At 37.0% G+C, this 24,163-nt stretch overlaps 2 protein-coding genes across 8 annotated transcripts in view; one reads left to right on the forward strand and one right to left on the reverse strand.

Moving 5' to 3' along the window:
* Positions 1-933: 933 nt before the first annotated feature.
* Tcs5 (TP53 regulating kinase) lies at positions 934-5,926 on the reverse strand. 6 transcript variants are annotated; one of them, XM_069302089.1, is made up of 2 exons: positions 5,814-5,926; positions 934-1,794 (listed from the first exon to the last, which is right to left on the reverse strand). In XM_069302089.1, the coding sequence occupies exon 2, from the start codon at positions 1,792-1,794 to the stop codon at positions 1,123-1,125; it is 672 nt and encodes a 223-aa protein (XP_069158190.1). In that variant the 5' UTR covers positions 5,814-5,926; the 3' UTR covers positions 934-1,122. The 6 variants fall into 6 exon arrangements, with proteins under 6 accessions (XP_069158190.1, XP_069158188.1, XP_045605662.1 ...); XM_069302087.1 differs by lacking the exon at positions 5,814-5,926 and adding an exon at positions 5,437-5,493; XM_045749706.2 differs by lacking the exon at positions 5,814-5,926 and adding an exon at positions 4,982-5,140.
* Positions 5,927-5,967: 41 nt separating this feature from the next.
* Positions 5,968-24,163, forward strand: part of LOC123762921 (Huntingtin interacting protein 1) — a 52,169-nt gene continuing 33,973 nt past the window's right edge. The window contains exons 1-7 of one of the 2 annotated variants that reach the window (XM_045749703.2): positions 5,968-6,255; positions 7,744-8,007; positions 10,003-10,160; positions 15,627-15,688; positions 19,654-19,794; positions 21,307-21,336; positions 22,985-23,118. In XM_045749703.2, the coding sequence (XP_045605659.2) occupies positions 6,166-6,255; positions 7,744-8,007; positions 10,003-10,160; positions 15,627-15,688; positions 19,654-19,794; positions 21,307-21,336; positions 22,985-23,118 (879 nt within the window). In that variant the 5' untranslated portion in view covers positions 5,968-6,165. The remainder of the gene's footprint in view (positions 6,256-7,743; positions 8,008-10,002; positions 10,161-15,626; positions 15,689-19,653; positions 19,795-21,306; positions 21,337-22,984; positions 23,119-24,163) is intronic. The other variant, XM_045749704.2, reaches the window with a different exon arrangement.

Genomic DNA, 24,163 nt, shown 5'->3' on the forward strand with positions numbered 1-24,163 from the left:
ACCGGAACTTCACTGTCATCAAGCATGGTGTTTGGCCCGTTACCAAGACGGGACCTCAATTATGCATGTAGCATTTAAGCCAAGAGACTAAAGCAGCTAGAAATAATTAACAACCATATCTTTATCAGTATAATTAAGATATTAGCAGAAGTCCACATAGGTGCACTAAATGTGGAAGAGCTCAAAGCACGGGTGAATACAATGCTGAGGACTATACGAGAGTATTAAGAGGGGTGTATATGATATTATTATAACAATCATAGAATTAATGAGGAATAGAGCTTGTCGCACTAGGTATGTAGTGGCAGAGGATAGATAGAATCAGGGGGACTAGTGCCATGTCATGGATGAACACAATACATGGAACCACCAGGGAAACCCCCTTCCCTTATGTAAGGGAGAAATAAATCTTCCTGACAGGCCTGCCACAAGTCTGAGGGAGGAAAAATAGTGAAACATTCATAAGAAATGGAAATTAAAAGGTTGGGCCCAAAAGGATGCAACATAGCAGGACAGCAAGGTCGACAGGAGTACCTCATCCCAGGGATGACATTGATCTTAACAACGTCATTAAAATTGGTGAGATTTTGCTTCCACAGCCAGCAGGAGTGAAGCAGAAGCCACCTGCCTGAGAACGGTGCACATAAGCCACATCGCCTCAAGGCGAAACCCATTAGGGAAGGGGAGATGAAAGATGAAGAAGATGAAAGTTTCACCTTGAGAAGATGAAAGTTATTATGTACAATACAGCGCTAAATGAGATATTAAATGTGTTTAGTTTTAAAGCCCAAGTTTGATCCCACTGATAATAGCTACTGGTGTGCATGTGGAGTAATGCTTCCTAAACTATGGTGTTCCAAAGATACACACAATTTGTTGTATTATAATATTGCATGAAAGAGGTTTATTTTACTACTGATAATAAAATAATGATTGATTGACAGTTTTAATTGTATGCAATCCTAATGACATACAGAATGCTAGTCAGTTTACATAAAAATATTGTACTCTATCAAGATCTAAGCTCAATGATATGCAGTACAGCAACACTATTACCCAACCAAACATCTTGAATTTTTTGTTTACAATCTTCTGTAACAGTTGGATACTGAAAATACTCAATCATCCAAAGCACAATTTCTTCCTTCCACGAAGCCGAACTTCATTCAAACGCTTTATCACATCTCTAGTAGCAGTACCTCCTATTTTTTCATAGGTGGCTAATAAATGAGCAACAAATGTTTCAGTGTTGGGATGAGTGCTCAAAATGGCTCGCTCTAAAACATAGAGATCAACTGCCTTGTCTTCTGCCCGTTCATCAACGGAGCTAAGTCCAAAGTCAATAAGAATTATGTCTGATAGGTCATAAGGAGGAACCAATAACATATTTGAAGTTGTCAAATCTCCATGGATAACATTATTCATATGCATTTTAACAATGACTTTACCGATTCTTTCTGCCATGTTCATCATATTTGGACTATCCATTTTAAGCTTATTTTTCACAGCTTCATATATATAATTTCTTATTGTTAAGCCATCAATAATTTTCTCAAGAACAATTTCACTTTTGTCAAAATCAACATCATACACAGCAGGTGTTTTAATGCCAAAACTACGGCACCTTGTCAAGGCACGGGCTTCTGCTTTTATCCGCTCACGGGTTATGTAACCATCCAAGTCTGGATGGCGATACTGTTTGGGAAATCGGTGTTTTACAATGACTGAACGTCCAAGCCATTCTGTCGCATACACACGGCCTTCAGCTCCCTGAGTTACCAGTTCCCGGCTCATCTGAAATATATATAAAAAGTTATTCCCAGAAAAAGCGAACTACTCTGTGAAAGCAAAGATTTCCACTTGGAAGAGACTTGGAAATGCACATTACATAAATAAATACAGTATGAAATGTTCTTACTCCTTTTTCACTTTGATTCCATCACTGCAGACAATTAAAAATGATCTAAATCCTGTATCAAATAAATCATTATGATACATTCACAATTACAATAATTTTTACTGTATTTGGGTATTCTCAAGTATGCCCACTTTTCAATATTTCTAGTTATTTTTAACATTCCCACCTCCTGCCCATAATCTTACAACGTGGCACTAAATGGAATTACAATAGTTGCATACTTTTTCCGATAGCTTCAGTGATGTCCATCAGTACATTTTTACATTATTCTGAAAATTATTTTAAGGCACATACTTTTTTACAGATGTCAATAAATTTAAATTGGAGAGGAAATGTGTACAGTACAGGAAATCCAAAATGAAAACACTAAATACAGCATTGGCACTGCAAGTGACAAATGATTATTGTACAGCAGCGTAAATGTGAGAATAAGGTAGGATGAAGTTCAGAATGTACTGTGCCGACAAAGCTGATTGAAGTACAGTATTGCAACATGCAGATTCAGAGTCATGCAAATAAGTGCTTTATATAAGTTGACAATGGATTAACAAGGATTTATGTGGATAAGTTCTGCTAATTCTCATGTTTATCTCGTTCTTAGTAGCAAGTTAGGCTTCCACACATGCTACATTCATAATTTCTGAGCTATATTTCTACAACATTGCACATCCCAAGCATTCTGGAATTTGTTGTGCAGAATTTATGATTGAAAATTAGAGGACACATTAAATGTTAATATTAAAATATTTAAGTAATTTCATCAACTATTTCATCAGTACAGTAAATAGTCCTCAAATTCCCCCCCCCCCCCTCCCAGGCCTGCCTGCGACCCATAATGTTTTGTAAATTTATGACTCTGCCTTGTTTTCTAACTGCTCACATTCATGATCATTGGTGTTCAAGCCATTAGACTTAAAGTCAAAGGATCATTTGATTATTTCTAAACTTTGATTGGCTTTGTTAACTGCACCCCTTATTTGTTAAGCAACTTTCATAGACTAGTGGATCATAGCTCCTAGGTTCTTTTCTTCATTAATGTGATGCATGATCATATCAATATCAAAGTTATGATTTGTATGGTTATGCTCTCCAATCAAGGTCTTGCATTTTCAATATTGAAAAGCATTTGCCAGTCTTTTGACCATTTGTGGAGTCATGTAGATCACTTTGCAAGACCTCAATATCATTTTTGCTTCCCACTTTACCATAGATTTTTGTGTCACCTGTAAATTTTATAATCAATGTGGTATATAATATTCTTATCTTTATAGTATTTTATTTATTTATATATACAAGAGTTCTTACATTCTTGTACAGCCAATAGCACGCATAACATTTCAGGCAAGTCCTTGATCCTAATTTTCACCCCCCCCCCCAAGAAGCAGCCTGTAACAGCTCTCTAACTCCCAGGTACCTATTTACTGCTAGGTGAACAGAAGAATTGGGGTGAAAGAAACTCTGCCCATTTATTTCTGTCTCTGCCGGGGATCGAACCCGAACCCTGAGCGCTGTTCACTCAGCCATCAGGCCCCCAATATACATACAGTAGTTGATGTATGCAACAAAACAGGTTGATGCGAAGATACAGCCTTGCAATGCACCACTCAACATTTTTCCAGTCAAGTTCATATCCATTTAGGATGACCCTTTACTTTGTATTATCCATCGTTTCATCCATTCTAGCATTTTGCCACTTATTGCACATTCTTGGAATTTCTGTGATAGTCTTTTATGTGGCGTCTCGTCAAAAGTCGTCTGAGCAGCTAGTTGCTGTTTACAAATATGTGAGCTGCTCATATAATTCATGTTATAGTTTTCTGCATCTAACAGTACTGTATTTACAATCCTAAGATTAAACAAGAGTTCATTATTCAAACAGTTCTTCAATTACAGCTGTATATTGTGACATTTTCTGTCCTTCAAAATATGCAGAGGATATGGAGAATATAAAGACCTCTGTATATTTGGAATACAATTAGCAACTAAGACCTGTATAAGATAAAGATATCTAATTACAAACATGGATTTGTTCTGTATAAAACTTAAAATATTATCTCATTGATGTGTAAGGTCTACTGCATATAAATAACCTGAAATAATATGTAACTAGCTCACCACAAATGTAAATTACTCAGTTTGTTGTGGTCTAGTTCTTGAATGCATTATGCTATGACAGACTTGATTATTAATTAAACTGTACAGTATATAGCTTATCAAGACCAACTTGCTCGGATAAATGAATTTGGGGGTTTAATTCCCAGAGCCCATTATGTGCCTCTGTAACCTTTTCCACCACCGTCCACAGGAGGGGTATAGGGTGCCTAATAAATGAATTAAATCAAAACTAAATCGATATTGATTTTATCATTACCAATATGTTTTGCCTACCCGAAACCCTATGCATACTAGTGGCTTTACAAGAATGTAAAATCATTGCTATGTAGTACTCTCTTAACCCCCAATGTACCTTCTTGTATATAAATAAATAAATATAGATAATTATATTTACACACACACACAAAATAATAGTGAACGCTCACACTGTGGTGGGTCCTCCATTATACAGTGCCTCTGTCAGTACTCATCTCAAACTTTCTATGGATGGGAAAGGCAAATCTCGCATGCACCAGTTTCCCTTCTCTGGGGGGGAGTGTTCAATAACATTTTGAGATATGGTCTAATTCCACTGTTAATTCCGGCTCGTCGTGCCTGGTGGCCCCGTTGATCAGGTCGCGGCGGCCCCCACACCACCTCCCTTACCTTCTCACCTCCAAATATACTTACAATGTCGGGAAATTAAGAGTATAGGATGAGAGTGAACTCCAGGAGCTGCTTGGCCCGGCCCGCCAGCTGCTCTAACATAAACACAACGTTATGTTCTTCTTCTTGTTTTGGTATGGGGTGCATAATAAAGAAAGAAATTGAATTAGTCAGCTACTGGGAACAAAAAGTTCCAAGTAGCACGGGCTATGGTGAGCCCGTAGTGGACTTACCTGGTACAGGAACGGGGCTGTAAGCTGACTAAATGTATTATACTAATAAATGTGATAATAATGCACTTACCGTAGTCTAGTGGTAAGACACTCGCCTGGCGTTTCGAGAACACTTTGTACTGGGTTCGTATCCCTGGCCGGGGAGGATTGACCGGGTGCCAGTCAATGTAGCCTCTGTTCACCCAACAGTAAAGTGGGTACCTGGTTTGTTAAACGATTTGTGGAGTCGTATTGCGGGGAATATTAAGATTAAGGACTTGCCCGAAACGCTATGCGTGCTAGTGGCTGTACAAGAATGTAGGAACTCGTGTATATATAAATAACTAATAATAATAAAAAAATACACCAATACATGAACTTAAAGTTAGTTGGTTTGTTTTTGTATTGAGACAGGTATTTTCTCCCTGTATGACTCACCATCCTGTGAGATGGAAACATTAGATAAACTTATAGCTAGTGTTTAATCTACAATGTGTAATCTTTCATATAGAATATGGTAGCAGCACATTGCTGTATATACCTAACCTTGGTAATTAAAAAAAAATGCAGCAGCCTCAGCTGTCTCATGCAGTACAGGGGCCCAACGTGTATTTAGTATGCGACCTCAGATCCAGGCGCATACACGTTTAACTTTAATTACTGCTGCGTGCATATAATAATTAATTTTCTTAAATATGCTTTATATCTGTGGCAGTCATCGGGAGGATAAACTTTTCATGCAAACTGCACGTTTCCATCAAGAAGAGAAGTTTTATATCTGGATTAATCCAATAAATACCTAGGGTTCATAATACCGAACAGTTATTAACATATATTTATTTTAATAGCATAATATAAACCGGTATCAAGCATATGCTTAGATGATATTTATGTATAAGTGTATATACATATTATGTATGTACTTCAAGCTCTTAAGGTAACGGGAGGTGACGATAAGAGGCTCTAGCAATAATCAGAGCCAGAGTTGAGCGTGACGAGGCTCCCCAAGCACAGTGCCTGGTGTCACACTTGCAACACACACACACTGCCGAGCTCTGGTATTGTGTTGCACGACCAGCGTTGTGTTGCAAGCGCGGGTGTGGGCCGGGATCCCCCTAAGGGAGGCTCAGCGACCCCGCCAGGAGGCTCCCGGCCGTGATCCTCTCTTGTCTGCGGGCGCGGGTGCTGGCGTCTATAGTGAGTATGGCGAGATAGTAGTGCCGTGGCGCTGCCAGAGATGAGGCCAACACTCCACTGACTACAAACACCCGCAAGATGACTTCTATGAAGAAGATTCCTAACGTGCTGGGCACGAGGAGGAGCAACACCCTGGACCAAGAACGGGACCAATTTGAGAGATCACAGGTACTGTGACTTGGTAGTGAGATATAGACGTGTCGCAGAGTGATGTTAAGGACCTGGTAGAGGGGTAGGAAGGAGGATATCCTGTGGGAGGGCGTCGTGCATGGGATGACAGGGTGGGTGGGGCACCTGGCCCACCTCCCACATGCCTCGCCCATCCTCAACACTCCCCACCACTACCTTGGCTCAGCCCAAAAACCTGTAGATTGATTATTAAGGTGCAGGTGAATGTGTTGCTGAACTGGAGGTTACATTGAATTTGTGTTGCTTGTTGGAGGAGGACTGCAGTAATCTTGTTGCTAAAGCTGGCGTGTGAACTGTAATAATATTTAGTATTGGATTATTAGGAAGGTTAAATTGCTATATTTACTTTTGTCATGTTGTTTAACTTCTTACTATTACCTATAAGATTATTATGACAGTTTTGCTATTCATTAAATAAATTACAAGTGTTCCCCAGTAATAATATCGTGTAGTGATATGAGAGGCCTGTATACTTCCACACTGGTGTCAGGACTGTATATATATATATATATATATATATATATATATATATATATATATATATATATATATATATATATATATATATATATATATATATATATATATATATATATATATATATATATATATGTATGGGGTTCCAGTGTCAAGATACAAAGTCTTTTTGACTTACAGAGGTGTTCCTTGCCTAGCCAGTGTTTGACCTTTCCCAAGATGAACCAACAGCAGTATCTAATAATAATAATAATAATAATAATAATAATAATAATTTTATTTAGGAACAGTACATACATAGTTGCAGCATTACAGTACAAACATTGTTAGATTTAAAGATAGAGGTAGTACATACAATACCTAAAGCCACTAGTACGCATAGCGTTTCAGGCAAGTCTCACAAGTCATCCATTTCCTGCTAGGTGATTAATGGCAAGGGTCCTAGGAAACGTGGCCAAATGTCTTGCATGTCTGGGAAGACGAGGCACTACATTACAGGTCCTCTGGTATGGCCTACCATTGTCGATGACAAGAGCCTCTGTTAGGTTTATGTAGGTCACCTTTACATCCATCCCTTTTCGTCAGCTGTGGGACATGACTAGAGAGCAGCCCTGAGATGTTTCAGTCAACATTGTGGTATACAGACGCCATTCTGCTGTTTGGACACTCAGGACTGGAAGCTGCTTATTGCGGTGATGCACTTTCTAATCCCCCCTACAAAATATTTTGAAAAATGCATTACAGTAGAGGTTTGCTAAATATACTAAAGATCACAATACAGGTACATTACATATGAAAATACAGTAGTATTACTGTATTGAATATAGGGAACTAAACAAGTGTAGAGGAAGTGGAGTTTGTTAAAACAAGATATCATTTGAGCTGATGCCTCCCCACCCAATGAAAGTAACAGCACTTAAAAAAATTTAGGCATATTTCAGTTTGTTTTGGCAAGTTAGTAAAACCTCTATTATGTTGTATATTTAACAGGAGATAAGTTATCGTAAAGCTGTTAATGATGAAGAAGTTCCTGTTAAAATGAAGCATGTAAGAAATCTCATCATTGGCACATTCACTGACAAGAATACAGACCTCTTTTGGAGGAATGTTGCAACATGTCCTCCAATCAGTACAGATGTTACTGGCTGGAAATTTTGTCATTGCCTTCATGTTGTCTTCCGTGATGGACACCCAAATGTGCTTCGTGATTCTCAGCGTCATATTAGCCGTATCAAAGACACTGGACAGCACTTTGTAAGTATTTTACTACTCTTTAGTCTTAACAAGTTTAAGATACAAAATTACTTTTCCTCACAAGATGGGTTTGTGGTATAATAAATTAAATAAGCTAAGCTCTCTCCATTAGGTTGCTTCATAACTGAAGGGGAAATGATTGGTATGTTTGTTGGATCTTCATAAGAAAAAGTATATATTAGTACTGTATATATTAGAACTTATTTTTTCATATTTTTATTTATTAAGTGGAGATAACAATGGTGTTGATTTTGTTTATTTTTTTTTTAAATTTTCCTTTTGGTTTCCATAAAATTTTTTGAAGTATTATCACATCAAATTTAAAACACCGTAAAGCATTTAAGTTTGAGCCAAAATATATGGTTATTTAAAATGATCCGATGTTACCCAATAGCATCTTTCAATTAATTTTTGTGTAATATAGTGAGAGACTCGCATTGTATTGATGCAAAAACAAACAATACTATTCTTATGTATACATAGTTGTAAAATGTAACTATCTTCTGTTATTGGACAGCATCAGTAACTACTATGTATTTACATAATGTATACTGTATGTTTTCAGATTGTTGGGGACACAAAGTCTGTTAAGCTAATTGAGAATGTCTTATCTCTTAAGCTTATTGAGAATGTCTTATCTCTTAAGCTTTTAACATCATATCACTCCTCCCTTGTGCCTGCTCATGCTACTGTCAAGTACAGTTTTTTTTGCATGCATACTGTATTTCCTCTGGCTATTGCCAGTTTTGCTCAGTGTAATGGTCCTTGTCTTTCAGTTGTTTCTGTGGGAGTGGGGTGGGCTTTTGTGCTTTGTGTACAATCCATTGGCCCGAATTGAACCTTTGGTGCATTTTTTCTGTCGGTCACAGGCTGAAGATTGGGCTTGTTAAGATTGTTGGTGGATATTGCAACTGTATATACACTAATAAGGAATGACAATTTCATGGGGAGATACACAATGTATTAGTTAAATTGCAAGCCTGAAAAGTGTGCCGAGATAGTTTGGCAGTATTAAATGAAGGTATGATGGTAGACTGGTGATGAATGTGTAATTAAAGTTAACAGTGAGGAGAAAGAGAGGCTTGGAAAAAGCTGGAGAGATATAATTAATTAGTTGTTAATAAAAATTAAGGGTTAATGCTGAGAGGAAGCAGTTTGTAAGGAAGGAGGAAATGTATTTATACTGTACAGTATATGACAGTTCATGATGAGTCATCTTATACCAGGTCTTGTGAAGTGGTTAATACTCCTGTGGGTAAGTGCAAGAGTGTACTGGTGCGTGTTTATTCGTAATGCTATACGCTGTATGATGTAAGAGCTCAGTAATCCGAACTCTAGTAACCTGAGTCTTATGGTAATCCAAATGAATTTGTTTTTATGGGTAAAGGGCAGGAGTAAGCAGGTAAAGGATAAAACTGTGAGGACAAACAGTGGGAGTAACTTGGATGTAGTACAGAACAAAAAATGAATTTCTGTAATTTTTGGACAATCCTGGTAAGACTAAATCGAATGTTCAGTTAACTGAAATAGGAGTGGGCTCCATATGATTAAATAAATATAAATAAATTTTTATTCAGGTAAGGTACATACATACAAGGTAAGATACAAAATTTGATGGACTTATAGATAGAGCTAGTACATACAATGCCTAAAGCCACTATTACCCAAAGCGTTTTGGGCAGCAGATTCATATTACCAAGTATAGACAGTATAGTACTTTCGTGTGAATGATAAATAGATGATAGCTTTTGTTTAAATCTATAATCTTGTTTCATTATAACTTTCTATTTTTCATCTGGACTTGTTTCCACACCCCATTAAAATGGGAATTGGGTAATGATGCATGTTTTGAGATGTTTGGTAGGGTATTGGGAATAACTTCTTCACTCATCGCAGTTTTATTTAGGTACAGTATATTATTTTAATTACAGCCTAGTAATTTGTTTAGCAAGTAAAATTGATTGTAACATAAACTAATCAGCCCTCACTTGCCAGAGACACCTCGCACATGGCTACGGACGACTTATCAGTCATTACTGTGAATTACTGATTGCCAAGTTGAAGTTCCATCAACATTATCCTCAATTTCCGGGTTCATTGTTTGTGACACCAGAAGAATTAGAAGCCCTTGCAGAAAATGATGCTAATAATTAGTAAGTTATGATATTTATAATGTCTCAATACTAACTATTTTCTCTTTGATGCTTTGTTAATTTTGGAGTTAATCTTTTTGAGGGCGATACTGTATCTTCTTTTATCCAGCAGGAAAATGCCTTGCAAAATTTTTGGACTATTCCATGTTCATGTTATTGCTTGTCTTAATTTTACCCTTCCTTATTTCCTTTCCAATATGCTCAGTCCTCGTTTAAATTTAGTAATTATTCTTTGCACATCTACAGTATACTAATGGGATGTTTGGTCCATTTTTTAAGCAAAATCGAACTCTCAGGCCTAGCATAGGTTATGTTAGGTCTAACATAAGTTGTGCTAGGCCTAGGGTAGGTTATGTTAAGTCTAAAATAAATAAGGCCATGTTGTCTTCATATTTTCTTTAATCTGGCCTTTGCATGTTTTCATTGATTTTTCAATAGGAAAGATGACAAACTGTTATATTCCTTGTACAGTCCATATTTTTATCTATGCATGTCTCAGTAGTTATATGATTATCAGTCAGCAGCAATGAAAATTTACCTTGTTTAACTTGAGGTCTGATTTCCTCCAAGCAGTTGCTTGTTTAATTACATCTATGCTTCTGGTGGGTGTTCACCAGTTTTGTGGTTAATATCTAATTTCCTGTTTCCCCTCACTTCATAAGAGCCACCCAGATTCTGCTCCTGGCTCACAGAAACAGTAAATGAGTCTTGGAGTCGTAGTGTGTTAGGCTTTGGGCTAAGATTTGGTAGTACCAGAGCCAAGCTTGGGAAGCTTCTGGGGGCCCACCAGAAAAATGTGTTGGATTACATTAAATGTTTGATACATTTTCTTGGGGTAGGGGATTATTTTGTCTAACAGTTCTGTTAAATTTTGATTAATTGTGCTGTTTCCATATAATGTATCAAATTAACCCAGCCCACACATGACAGACAATGTTGGGAGACAATGTTTTGTGCCCATCTGGGACCCTTATCAAGTTGTTGCTTTCTTGTCATACATGTGTGGATTGGGTTATTTGTTTTAAGTCATATTATTGTGATCTGACCCTTCTTATGCTGTGGCCACTTCAGTTTCTTTTAACCCGTGAACTGCACAAGATTTACAGTACTTGCTATAAAAAAAAGATACCAAAAAAATCAGCATTTTTTGTCTTTCTATATTAAAAATTATGCCTTAGCATAGGAAAAAGGAATAAAAAATTAATGATCATAAATTACTTACTTTGGATCTAGTGAACAATGAAAACTCATTATGTTTTTTTAGAAAATGAGGCAGACTACCTAGCTGGCTCACTATCAGAATTGTTAGTTACAGGCTTATATGTCCAGTTTTACATTAATTTTCTTGTTAAAGTGATATCTCTGAAAGTCACACTCCTGGATTAGGAGCCACAGCAAAACTAAAATTATTAGAACTTGTTTTCCCAACATCAGAGATAAATGTTTTATGATACAAAAAGTAGAAATAATTTTTATTGATTTTTATTTTATGCACAATGCAAAAATGAACTAAAAATGGGTATACAGGCTAAGGGTATATGGAAGCCTTGGGCATCTATTGTGACCCCCATATACCTGCAGAGTTTCAAATGTTGCTAGATACCAAAAAACATCTCATGGTGGTGTATGCACTGTGGGTTGAACATCTGAGTATGGTATGTGCAATATGTGTGTTAACAAGGCCTACAAATGTATGGAGGCCTTCTCCTTTCACATGAAACAAACTGGTACTACCTGAGATAGTTAATTGGAGTGAGGGTCTTCTATATTATGTTATCTTTTCTTCACCGCATTCAAAAATGTGAAAATGTGATCTCATATTTACTTAAAAAGTTTTCCCAACTTGTTTACATATCCTCCTATTAGGTATTTGTAATCAGGACACTGGGTTTTGTTGTTTGATTATCTACCACTGATAATATTGACTTAAAATTAAAGTACAGTACTCAAATTTGAGCAGAAAATTATGACTCGCATTTAAATTTAGCAAAGTAGCCTAGTGTTAACTTTTTTGTGTTCATTTGTGTGAGCTTCCTTCAGTGGGCTCTTTGTATTGACGTAAAATTGATATTATTTAAAGTATGATGATAAAACTATGGTTCTTTTTATTATTGGGCAGTGTGAGTGCCATGGCAACAATTGTATTTGAACTATCCCACTTTGTTGTTCCCTGAAGAAAGGTCATTGTTGGCTCTATTGGAGCAAATAATAATTATGCACAATCAGAACAGTTTGGTAATGTGAACAAGTATAAGAAGAATCTTTTTCAGAAGGGCCCCTGTTTGATCATACTGGGGTAACGGTGATACTAGGGAGAGTATTTAATGCAGACTTGACTGACCTCTGGAAGGTTCATTCCTATACACTCAAAGGCTTTGAAAGCATTGTAGGTCACCACATAACTATCCACCAGTTTGTCCGCTTAATTGTTATCCGAAACCACAATCAAGTGGCATCACTTGACACCATAACAGGGTTCTATGATTATTCTTACAATCTTCATTACAGTACTTGTTTCTGTGTCAGTTGACAACAGCAAAGGCCATAATTCAGTCAAGTAATTTGTGCTTAGCCGTAGAAACTTGGTTTCATTGTGCTGTATGTGAATGCTAGTATTGGTCAAGAATAGCATTCTGCTTTCCTTTCATTGTTTGCTATTATTCAGCAATACAGGGATGGGCAACTCTGTGCATAGTGCAGTTTAGCAAAAGAAGAGGTAGTAGCGGCCTATGTTTTCTGTTACTCTAATGGTGGTTAAGCTCCCTGACAGGATTCAGCAGCTGTCCCATTAATTTTGTCTGGTTAAGGTGGTGGCTGGCCTGAGGCATTGCTTAGCTCTTGCAATGACACATGAGTTTTAGCCTTGATGTTTTAATTACATTTCCAGTAAGACAAAATTCTAATATTTCCAAGTACAGTATTACAAAAAATCACGGTGAAACTTTTTTTAAAAGCCCCAAAAATTTTGTTTAAGCTATCATTTTTAATAGAAAATATGGTCCAATTGAAAACTAGGCTGTATTTCTTTCAGAACTGTCATTATAAATAATAGTGAAAAGATATTTTTTATATATTTTTCTGTTACATTTCTAATACCTGGCAGTGTTTTTTTTATATATACTCAGAAATATCATCGAATGTTTTTTTTAGACAATAAAAAGAATGAACTTCAATTTTTTATTTTTTATTTTTATGTACAATAATAATAAATTGAGTAAAATGTTCAATATATGACCCATACATATAGACTGTGGGAGAATGCAAGTGAGTCTAAATATACTCTAGAGATGATCTGAGATATGGTTACTTTAATTCAACCCTGACAAATACTGTATGTCACATACATCTTATAACTCGAGTATACAACCTAAAACATACTGTACTGTATATATACAACTAGAGTACAGTATATATACAGTATGTTTTAGAAATCCAACCCCAGCTTGGATTTCTAAAACAAACAAATATGACTAGACTGCATTGACCATAGTTGTACTGGATTTGAGTGAAGTGAACCATGTACAGTACTGTAGAGCAAAAAGCTCTTGAGAAGTGAAACTCACCACACTGGATAAAGGCAGAAGCAGGGGGAAGTGATAACCAACAAATTAAATAGGACTTGACAAAATAGATAAAAGTAGCTTTGTTTAAAATTAATTAGTGGGCTTTAATGTAAACAGTTAAACAGTGCAGTCATCCTACCAGTGGTGAGGGTAGTGGGTAAAGGGGCTGTCTGCAGACCTTTCGAGAAGTTTGAGCCAGGGGAAGCCTGGGCTTTACGGTTGATGTTTTGGTGCGTTTCATGGATGTAGTTTCCTTGGAACCTACCTAAGCAATGTGCAGTCTTTTACTCCATTAATCTATATCTGCATTTAGAAGATGTTGGCTAAGAGGGTGAGTGGGGAGACGTGCTCATTGTGGTTCCAGTCCCTTTTTTTTTTTCTTGTGTTGGAGGAGGACTCTGCTAAAAGTTATATGATCCCTTACTTCTCTGGGGTTAGTTCCCACATACCTCATCAAACCTTCTGTACGACTACTGTGTTTGTAGTTGTGAAGTGGTTCGGTGTCATTTGTGGTCCAGTTCCATGAATCTCAAGAACATTACAGTACTGGTATATCCCTATCCATCCGAGATTTAGGGATTGGATAGGGTTCCGGGCTAGGAACATGTAGCATTTTTGGGTGCTCTACTCCTGAACTAGGTTCTCAGAACTTTTGTCTAGAATTGGTTTTGTTCATTGGTTATTCATTATTAATTGTTTTTTCCTGGTAACCAGAGATTTTTGTGTTATTAGCGCTGGGCAAATTTGTCTGTCTGGTGAGGCAACTAAAATCCTTACTCCAGGCAATATGACCTACTTTAGGAAGTGCTATCACATTTCATTGAGATCTCAAGTGCCTCCTTGGTTATCTCAGTTTCTGTTGCATAATGTATCCTTTGGGCTTTGTTTACTGATGCATTGAACCACAGTACTTCCTTTTGCTTCATTGCTTGCTGGTCTGCCTTTGAGATCTCAAAGATCTCAAAGATCTTTGAGATTTCAGATGGTTTCATCTGAAATCTCCAGAATTGGGTGTTCTGGTAGCAGCTAACTCTGTTGTATGATTGCGATGTTTTTTGCGGTGGAGATTTTCAGTCTGCTGAATGCAAGGTAAATCATCTTGGTTCTTTCAATGATTTCGAGGATCAATGTCCCCATAGCCTTGTCTCTGACCAGGTCTCGGTTGATGGTCTGTCATCCAGGCTGTTTGACATGGTTGCTCTCAGCCTAACGTACGATTTACAGCCTGTTTGATCAGGTATTCTTTGAAGGTGTTTCTTAGGTTCCCATCTGAACACTTGAGAGTTTGGTCAGTTATGCCCCTTGTGTGTAAAGGGAGTGTGTCGAAAAGTCTTGGGCCTCTGATGTTGATAGTTTTCTCTCAGCATACCTTTTGTACCTCTGCTTCTCTATGGGGGCTACTTTGCACATCCTGCCAGTAGAGTCAGGATATATACTCCTTTTGCATGTTATTATGCCAGTGCAGCCACTATTGAGGAAAATTGTGGCTAGCAACCAGGCATGCCAACTAGCAATTATCTGAGCACATGTTGATGTTAAATATTGCTTTGAAAGGTTTGGATTTAATTAATAGAGCATTCTGGAGATAATTTTGGTCTAGATTGAGAACTCTTCAGATTTCTTTGCACCGGTATGATCTGATGATTGAAAAGATTCTCATTGCTGCATGTCGCTCTGCTCTGGCTGTACTTAGTCTTGTCCATGAGGGACAGCAGAACCTTGCCTAAGGAAGAAACTGTGCCTTACTCATAAGGGAACTTTTTATCTACACTTCAATCTAATTTTTGCAAACTTTATGTTCTCAAGGTCTTCACATGATCACATGTCCTTTATATTTTTTGTTTATTCCATTGCATTTCTGTTGATTGCAACACCTATTTGAGAACTATATAATTCTTTACAGTTTTGAGTTGGCAGTTGAAATGTTGGAGTACATGGAATGCATCTTGAATCTGTATGAAGCAGGTATGTTGATTTGAACATTTAGTTTTCTTAAATACAAAATCTTTGCCCATTTTATTTTGATTTTACAGCGCATAAACACAAATTATTTGTATACATTGATTTATAATATGCAGATACTCGCAAACAATATTTTTCCACATAAATTTATTACAGTACATAACATTTTATATTTCATATCAACACCTTAATTTCTGAGTGATATTACTAGGCTGCTTCCTTAAACAAGGTCCAGCTGTGCCCATGGGCAGGATTGTGCACAGTCAGGACAGGTAGACATTTTATTCTGGTACATTAGAGGTATTTTATAACATCCTTCGAGACCACACAAGTTGCAAGGGGAAACTGGATAATTCTCAATTCAGCCCTGAGTGACCTTCAGAAGAATAATTCATCTATACTTAACCCCTTTTGAGCACTACTTGGCATCAAAGAAACTGCGAAGGGACCGCTCATCAACATTGTTAATTGGTAAATTAATCTACCTGTCTACTACCTCAAACACCACCAGGTCTCAACACCAACATGTTAACAGGGTAGCCTCTGCCCACTCAACATTTTTTCCGACTGTTCCTCTATGCACTTTGAGCTGGCAGATCGCTAATATTTCATTTTGCAGTGTGCTCAAGTTATTAGTGGAAAATTTTTGTATGCATCAATGCACAGTTGTTGTATATCTGAATTCAGTAACCAACCAAAATTGCAATTTAGTGCTTCAGAAGTAAAATTCTTATTTTGAATTTTGTCACTTATGATTCTTGAGACTTTGGGGAAAAGGTTTTAGTGCTGGGCATGCATATATGATGTACGTTCTGTTGCATGTAACCTTTGTATTATACAGTACAGTACTGTATACAGTTTGTTCATTTTACTTAACCCTTAAACCACGCACATTGTATATATACAATTTGAGTAACTGTCACCAAACTGCACACATCGTATATATACAATTGAGGGTGCCGTGCATGATTTAAATGTCCCGCGGCTACACAGGGTTCACATCAGCTAGCTTCCTCAGGGTTCTAGTAAACAGACGCCATTTTAAAAAAAATATCGTGGGTAACATTCCTGGGTGTGAGAGCCTCAGTATTGAGTGAGCAACCAAGGCAACCAAGGTTTCAAGGCTGGTGCATGTAGCATGAGCTAACAGCATTGCTTTTCAGCTTGTGACTACACAGCATTGCCTAAAAAGTCAAAATATATGTGTAACTGCAATTATTTAGCGATGACAGTATCACAGAAGTCCCCTGCCTGTGATAAAAATGACCAGGGTTCTGATAATAGCGGGATTGCGGTGATAATTACCGCTGTGCGTATTATGGTGGCAGCCACTCTTATTGTTTTGACTCACCATACCAACTTAGTGGTTCATTATGGTGATCAAAACATGCAGATTCTTATATATAACCTGTATTTATAGTGTAATAGCAGGGAAAACTATTTGTTTATTGTCTTATGAACATAATTGAATCATTAATATGCACACCATACTTTTGGGTATAGTGAGGGTTCACACATTTTATTATATAAATATATGACACTGCACACTATTGAATAATATTACTGCAAAAAAAAAAAAAGGAAAAATCAGAGACATTGAAATAATTAGATAATAACATCTTTATGGCAACTCCCGCCTGACAGCTCGGGCGGAGCTGACTGCCTCTGATGCTTACTCTGTCAACACCTCAATTTTGCCAGACTTCCTCGCCCTATTGTGGCCAAAAATGTCACCAGCGATTTTATATGGTAACAAATGGGTAGAGTTTCTTTCACCCTGATGCATCTGTTCACTTAGCAGTAAATAGATACCTGGGAGTTAAACAGCTGCTACGGACTGTTTCCTGGTGGTGTGTGTGCGTGTTTAAAAATTGGGATTAAGGACTTGCTCGAAACGCAGTGTGTGCTGGTGGCTGTACAAGAATGTAAAAACTCTTGTGTATGTATAAATAAAAAAAAAAATAAAAAAAATATATGCTATATTAGTCTGGGGTATCAGTCAGTTGGAGTGCTGCCTATCGGGGACCACGAGCCAAAACCTGGCCCCACCCTCAGAGAGGCACAAGGAGCAATGGCCTATGGAACTCCTTACCTCTATGTTTGGGAACATTACATGTCTCATCGACCGGGGTTAGGTACCCAGAAAGGTAGGCATAACAACAAACCCCACCTGGTAAGAAATTGCAACTGAAGACCGAACAGAGACAGAACTCCCACCAAAACATAAGGAAACAAGCAAACAAGAAAATGTCAATCACCGCAGCCATGCCACTTGTCTGTGCAGCCCTTCCCTCCCTGGGAGGGGGAAGGGGAAAGCCCCCTCGGACCTCCGCATCAGCTACTCTCACCTTCAGTTCGTTGGCTGATGCACTCTGGGGTAGTCGTTGACTCTGGCCTCGATTTCTTGGTAGTATTTGTGCCTTAGTACTGTATCCTGCTGTTTGTGGTGCCAAGTGAAATTAGAGTACTGGGGCTGCATGCGTTTAGGGCTGCCTTCCCTAAGTGCCCTGTAAGTACTACCCTTGGGTTCTAGGGGTTATCTTCCATAGGGCCTTTGAGACTCCACTTCCATAGGGGTTCTCACTGCTCAGCATTTACCCCACCTTTGGGGCTAACTGGGGTTTTCTTTGCTTTTGTTTGGCCTCGAGTAGGAAGTGGTATTGTTGCTGGTTGGAGCTCAAAGTGCTGCGCAGCTTGCCTACCTGTGTGACGGCCGTGTTCCTGTTCCTTCTGGTGACATTGTACTTTTGCGGGGTTTTTCTTTTATTTTTCTTGCCAGGAGGGGGTCTGTCTTGTTTGGCTATTAGTCCACTTATTGTATATTGGCGGCCCTCCTCTAGGCCCCCGTGCTTATTACACGTCTCAGTGGTTCAGTTTTTAGCTCATCCCCCCTCGTTAGCTTTTGAATTAACCAGCTTAGCAGTACCTTGCCTGAGCTTCTTGTAGCAGATAGCCTATGGACCCTGGAAAACCTTGTCAGGCTCAGTTTACTAATGGATGTGTCTTTTGAGTTCCACCTTGCCTTGTACGGGTTTGAAGGTTGCTCTGTGCCCTTGTCTCGGGGTGACAGTCACCGCTTTTTGCCTCCGTCATGCTGCCTGTTGGGTCAATGACACCTTTGACCCAGAGTCTTGCGAGATGTGTTCTCTGCTTATGCTCCAATTTACCCATTCTATTGTCACTGAGGTTTTGGTACAGGTGGCATCTGCGTTGCATTCTCGATTTAGGTTATTGCAACGCGCTAGGTTGGTTGCCCACTTGGATGCCTCAGGGCTGTCCCGTTTTGGTTAACCCCTGCACTGCGCACCTGTTTTTGCCAAAAACTTCATAGTGCAATTGTTAAGGACATATTTTTGTTGTTTTTATAAATGTTCAGGTAAAGTTAATGTCAAAATGTTTCCAAACTCAACTATTTTAATTTTAAGCCACAAAGAATAATGAAAACATTAACAAACATTAAAATATAGATTACTGTATGACAAAGTGTGTGAATGGTCTTCTATATGAATGAGAGAACACATGGACTGGTGAGGGTAAATGTGCTTCTTTATCCCTGACTAAAAGTTCCGTAGGCCTTTACCTCCATTCAGTAAGTCACAATAAAGGAAAAGGATGTTACAGGATTTTATTTTGTGTGCAATATACCAGTTATGAATTTGACATTATTTGAGAAATAATATAAGAGGAAAAATGTGTGTTGGTGTATTTTGTGATACAGGTATTCTACTGTATGGTTTAAATAAGTGCCTGTCATTCCTGTACTATACAGCATTAATGCTTGCCACTACCCAGTGTCTGCTGGGTAGTGGCAAGTTATATAATTTACAAATGGTTATAAAATTTACCAATTTTATTGAAGTGGAAAGTGAAGTAAAGGTTTAGTGACGAAAAACTGGGAACAGCTGGGAGGGATAGTGTGGCGTTGCTGACCATCTGTATGCTGCTTAATAGTGTTTACTGTTTTTCAGTGTTTTCCTCACTGGATCCATCAAGAGCCAATTCCATGACACGTTCTGGTCAGTGCCGCCTGGCTCCATTAATCCCATGTATTCAAGATTCTTCATGCCTTTATGACTGTACTGTCAGGATCTTATTTCAGCTTCACAAAGGTGTGTGTGTATGAATTTCTTCTTACATTTTTTAAATGCCTGTACTGTACATTATTTTTTATGTTAAGTTCAGTTTCATGTTATTTAATAATTGCATGTATACTGTACTAACCAAAAATCTTATGAATATCAGTCTTGCATGGAGAGTATTTGTAGATGCTGCTCAAGTAATGCTTGTATTGCTCTCAAATATGAATGTAGGAAGATTTAGAAAGAAAAACCTGACTTGCATCTCTGATAGTTTAGAGTTTATTAATTATTGTTTAGAATAGTTTTAAAATCCTTTAATATTGTATTGCCATTATGTTCAATCTTTTTATGTATTGAAGGTAGCATGCTTGTTAAAATTTGTATCAGAATTTTATTTTAACATTTAGGTAAGGTATTCCACAGTATTGTACAGAGCAGCTTCAATTTCGCAAACTCTATGGGAGCCAACCCCGAGTCACTGGAGTGAGGGAGTCATTGCATCTAGAGGTGCCTTTTGGATTTATTGAAATTTTAAGTTTTTTTTTTTTTTTTTTTTTTTTTTTTTTTTTTTTTTTTTTTAAGACAAAGATTCAGCTGTTTTTTCTTATGTTGCTTCCATATATGAAAATCATTTAAAATGTGATTGAAGCCATATTAAAGAGTTATCATTCATACCCAAATATTTCCTATACTCTATGAACTGAGTTCATTTAGGAAAATTTTAATTTCAACCTATCACAAACGGACAACTACCACAAGAATTGGTCTTTAAAAAGATTTCCTCACATTCAGCATATTTCCCATATCTCAACCTTGAAACATCATTTTGATGTTTATCTCAAACAACATAAACAGTGAAATTGTTTGGAAAAGGATCTCAATGGCTTTCTTACATACAAGATTAGTTTAGTGTTGCAAAGATTGCATATAAAAGCATATGAATGAATAAATTTGCAGAAGGCCTTTGTACCATTCAAGGCAGTTCCTATTTTTATGCAACCTCTCATGTTCACTGATTACTCATTAATTTGGTCCTCATTAATCTGAATCTCTGGGTAAATCGTCCAAAATTATGACCGAGTTATGTTGTTATATTAGAAAGGAAATGGAAAAGGAGCTTAGCGACCAAAATTGGGAGGACAGTTAACTGTCCATCACCTTTGAATACACTACAAATTTTGCTGGAAATTTTGTGTTCCACAGAAGTGTATAAAATTCTAAATGTAATTCTGCATTACTACTAAAATTATTTTAGGCAGTTTATCTGAGGCATAAATCTTTATCTTTTTTTCCATAATGCCACCAAATACTTTTATTGTATAAAATTTATGCTGTTATAAGTTTGGAGTTTTTGTTTTAGTCAAGAGATCAATGAAGACTTAAAATGCATGCTAGTGTAGATTGAGGTTGACATCTTACAAAGTTTTCTTACCAGTTGAATGTGATGAAAACTATTGCTGCTGCTGTTCTTTTTATGTTCTTTGTCATAAACACAACACATTTTTATAGATGCTAATAGTGTCTACACAACTATCTTTTCAGTTCCCAGCAAATATAAGCCCACATTTAAATGTAAGTCTCTTAATATAATTAAAGAGCCTTCTTTGGGAAATGGAGGGGCTTGACGTTAATATTGTTTTGATAAGCAGAGTAAAGTCTCATTTTAACACATCTTGTATAACAAGTGTCACATAAATGACATTTTAGAAATTTTCAGTACCATGTCACCTTTATCTTTAAAATATTAACTGTTGCAGAGAACTTTTTTTTTTTTTTGGCAAGGTTGAAAACTTTTCCACTAGTATATTTCTTTGAGCTAACTGATGGCAGTCGTTCCAGAAAAGACTCGGCTCTCTGGTTGGTTGGTGCCCAATATAACTATTTTACTTGTTTGGTATGTATGGCAATGTCACTCATATATGCCATTTTCTCCTCAGTTTAAATTCTCATCCCCATATAGTAGCATTGCTCTTAAATTTATTATGTTGATTTGGCATGAGTAGGTAGTTTATAGATATTCAAATGTGGACCCACATTAAACTCTGAAGAACTTAATGAAGAGCTTAAAAATAATAAAATAAGTGAGTGCATAAGGTCATGAAATACATGTCAATAAAAAGGCATCAGCCCAGGAAACATTTTCACTATGCCACGGGCTGAATTGAATTGTTCAAATGAGGCTTTACTATATATATGCTTTTTAAGATTTTATTTCTTCTTTGCTGAAAATACTTTTTTTTTTTTTTATCTGCACCGTGTATTGTGTATTGTATTAATTATTTTTTGCAAAAGGATTTCTTAATTTGATTTCATTGATGATTTACATATTCAATATCTGCTTGCTCCTAGAATCATATTCAATACAATTTTTGTTTTCTTTGAATATATTATTTAATTGCTTTGCTATCAAGTACCGCTAATCGTCCCTGTAATTTTACTTTGCTTTGTATTTGTTGTAATTTTGTTTACAGACGTCTTATATTTTAATGTCATTGTCATATACAGTATGTCAATGTCAATGTCATTGTCATAAGGAAGTTGTCATCAGTATAACAGGTTTTGATATGCAGGTAAAGTTGGTTTATTGTATTAAATTATGAAGCGGTCCATCGGTCTGTTATCATTTCATAAGTATTAACTTTTAAATTATTCCTTCATTGCATTTGTGCTTAGATGTATTCCATATTTTTGTGGCATTAATACTTACAAAAAAATTAATATTTTTATTAATGTCATTCCAAAGTCAGTTACTGTAGATAGAAATTGGAAAGCTGCATTTTTAGTAATTAAGGTAGCCAGACCATATCTGGCTGCCTGTACTATCATTATTTAGGCTGGGGTACGGGAGGAATGAATGATCATGTTTGTGTCACATACAAAAGTAATGCAGAGTTTGTGTGAGGGGGCACTCTTGTAGTATCTTAGAGCAGCCAGTAGAGAAATTAAGCCTCGGGCATATCTTGACTCTGGCTTGCTGTTACAACTTGCCTGGATAACTTTAATTGGGCATATTGTTTTTGGAAACATGTTATTGTACAATACTCAAGAAAACCAATGATGAGAATGGCATTGTTATCTATATTAATTTTCTGCTGAATGTATTTAATATTGATGCCATAAATACGGAATACAAAATTAGAATGAACTACGGTTTAACTAAAAGAGGTTGTTAATTAACATATTATGGTACTGGTACTTAAAAATGATTATACCAATTCAGCTCTTCCTACGGACATGCTCAGTGGCCATCGTACAAGGTTCTACAAACAATTCCAGCAGCTCCAACAGTTCTACAACAACACTCGAAACCTTCAATACTTCAAGGGGCTCATTCAGGTGCCTGCATTGCCTCAGGTAATATTCAGTTTATTTTAAGGAGAGTAGAGATGTACAGTATTACAAAATGGTGGCATTAATGTAATGTTCCTCAGTCATGAAGGTGTTAGTGCCAGGGTAAAAAAAAAAAGGTAAAACCAATAGGATTGCAGTACTCTTAAAAAACAGCTTTAGTAATCAGGCATGAATGAGAAGGGAAGTATTCAGGAGAGAAGTGTGATTTTATAACAATTTTTATTATATTAACTATTTTTTCCTTTGTACCATTGATGCCAGTATAGTACTGTGCTTCCTATGAATACGTGTACTGTACTATAATCTCTGGCATCAAACATGGCTTCATACTGTGCTAATATTCAGTTCAGATTAAAAAAAAACACAATGCCAACATTACAGTACATTGCTGCCACCATCAACATCTGGGTTGGTCCAGACTTTAATTTGCTTCTTCTGAGAAGTTAATTAATAATGTCCAAGCTGCATCGACCTCAACGTACATTGTATGTAACGTGGCCTTCCACTTCTTCACGGGTAAATCTTTCAGCAGTCTACCCATCTGATGTCCTACACTACCTCGTACTAGCATCCCATTCCTCATCTGCACATCTAGCCTTCAGATTGGCTTAGCTAGACATGATGTCACCTCATGATTGGGGAAAAAGCAGTCTTGCCACTTTCATCTTTACAGTGCCATTAATTTAGGCAGGAATGCTATACATCAAGCTATGGCTTTACTTTTCTAGTAAAACAGGGCTCCTTTCAATAAAGTATCTACTATTACAGTACTGTATTAGCAGATTGCCCCAAATGCTCTGTTACACACTCAGGCAACTATGAAAATTAAACACAAACCAGTTATTTCTTCAATACAATGTGTACCTTTGCTGGGCAATTTAGGAAATACAGTTCTGTATTTACAAATGTAGTACAGTATATAATAATAATAATTCATTATGTCTGGGGACAGGAAGCCAGATTATACATACTGTACAGTACATGTTAGGCTTATGCCGAGGTCCTACCCTAAGGTCAAATTATTAACCCTCCCCAGGATGCATTCCCA

This window comes from Procambarus clarkii, chromosome 47, assembly GCF_040958095.1.
Source record: "Procambarus clarkii isolate CNS0578487 chromosome 47, FALCON_Pclarkii_2.0, whole genome shotgun sequence".
In the NCBI taxonomy this organism is placed as follows: Eukaryota; Metazoa; Arthropoda; class Malacostraca; order Decapoda; family Cambaridae; genus Procambarus; species Procambarus clarkii.

What these genes read in the sequence shown, in the direction of transcription:
- Tcs5 (XM_069302087.1), bottom strand. Translation starts at nt 5,478, where the DNA reads ATGAGACAGCTGAGGCTGCTGCATTTTTTTTTAATTACCAAG. An exon ending in ATTTTTTTTTAATTACCAAG is followed by an intron (nt 1,795 to 5,436) that starts GTTAGGTATATA and finishes TATATATTTCAG; the next exon opens with ATGAGCCGGGAACTGGTAAC.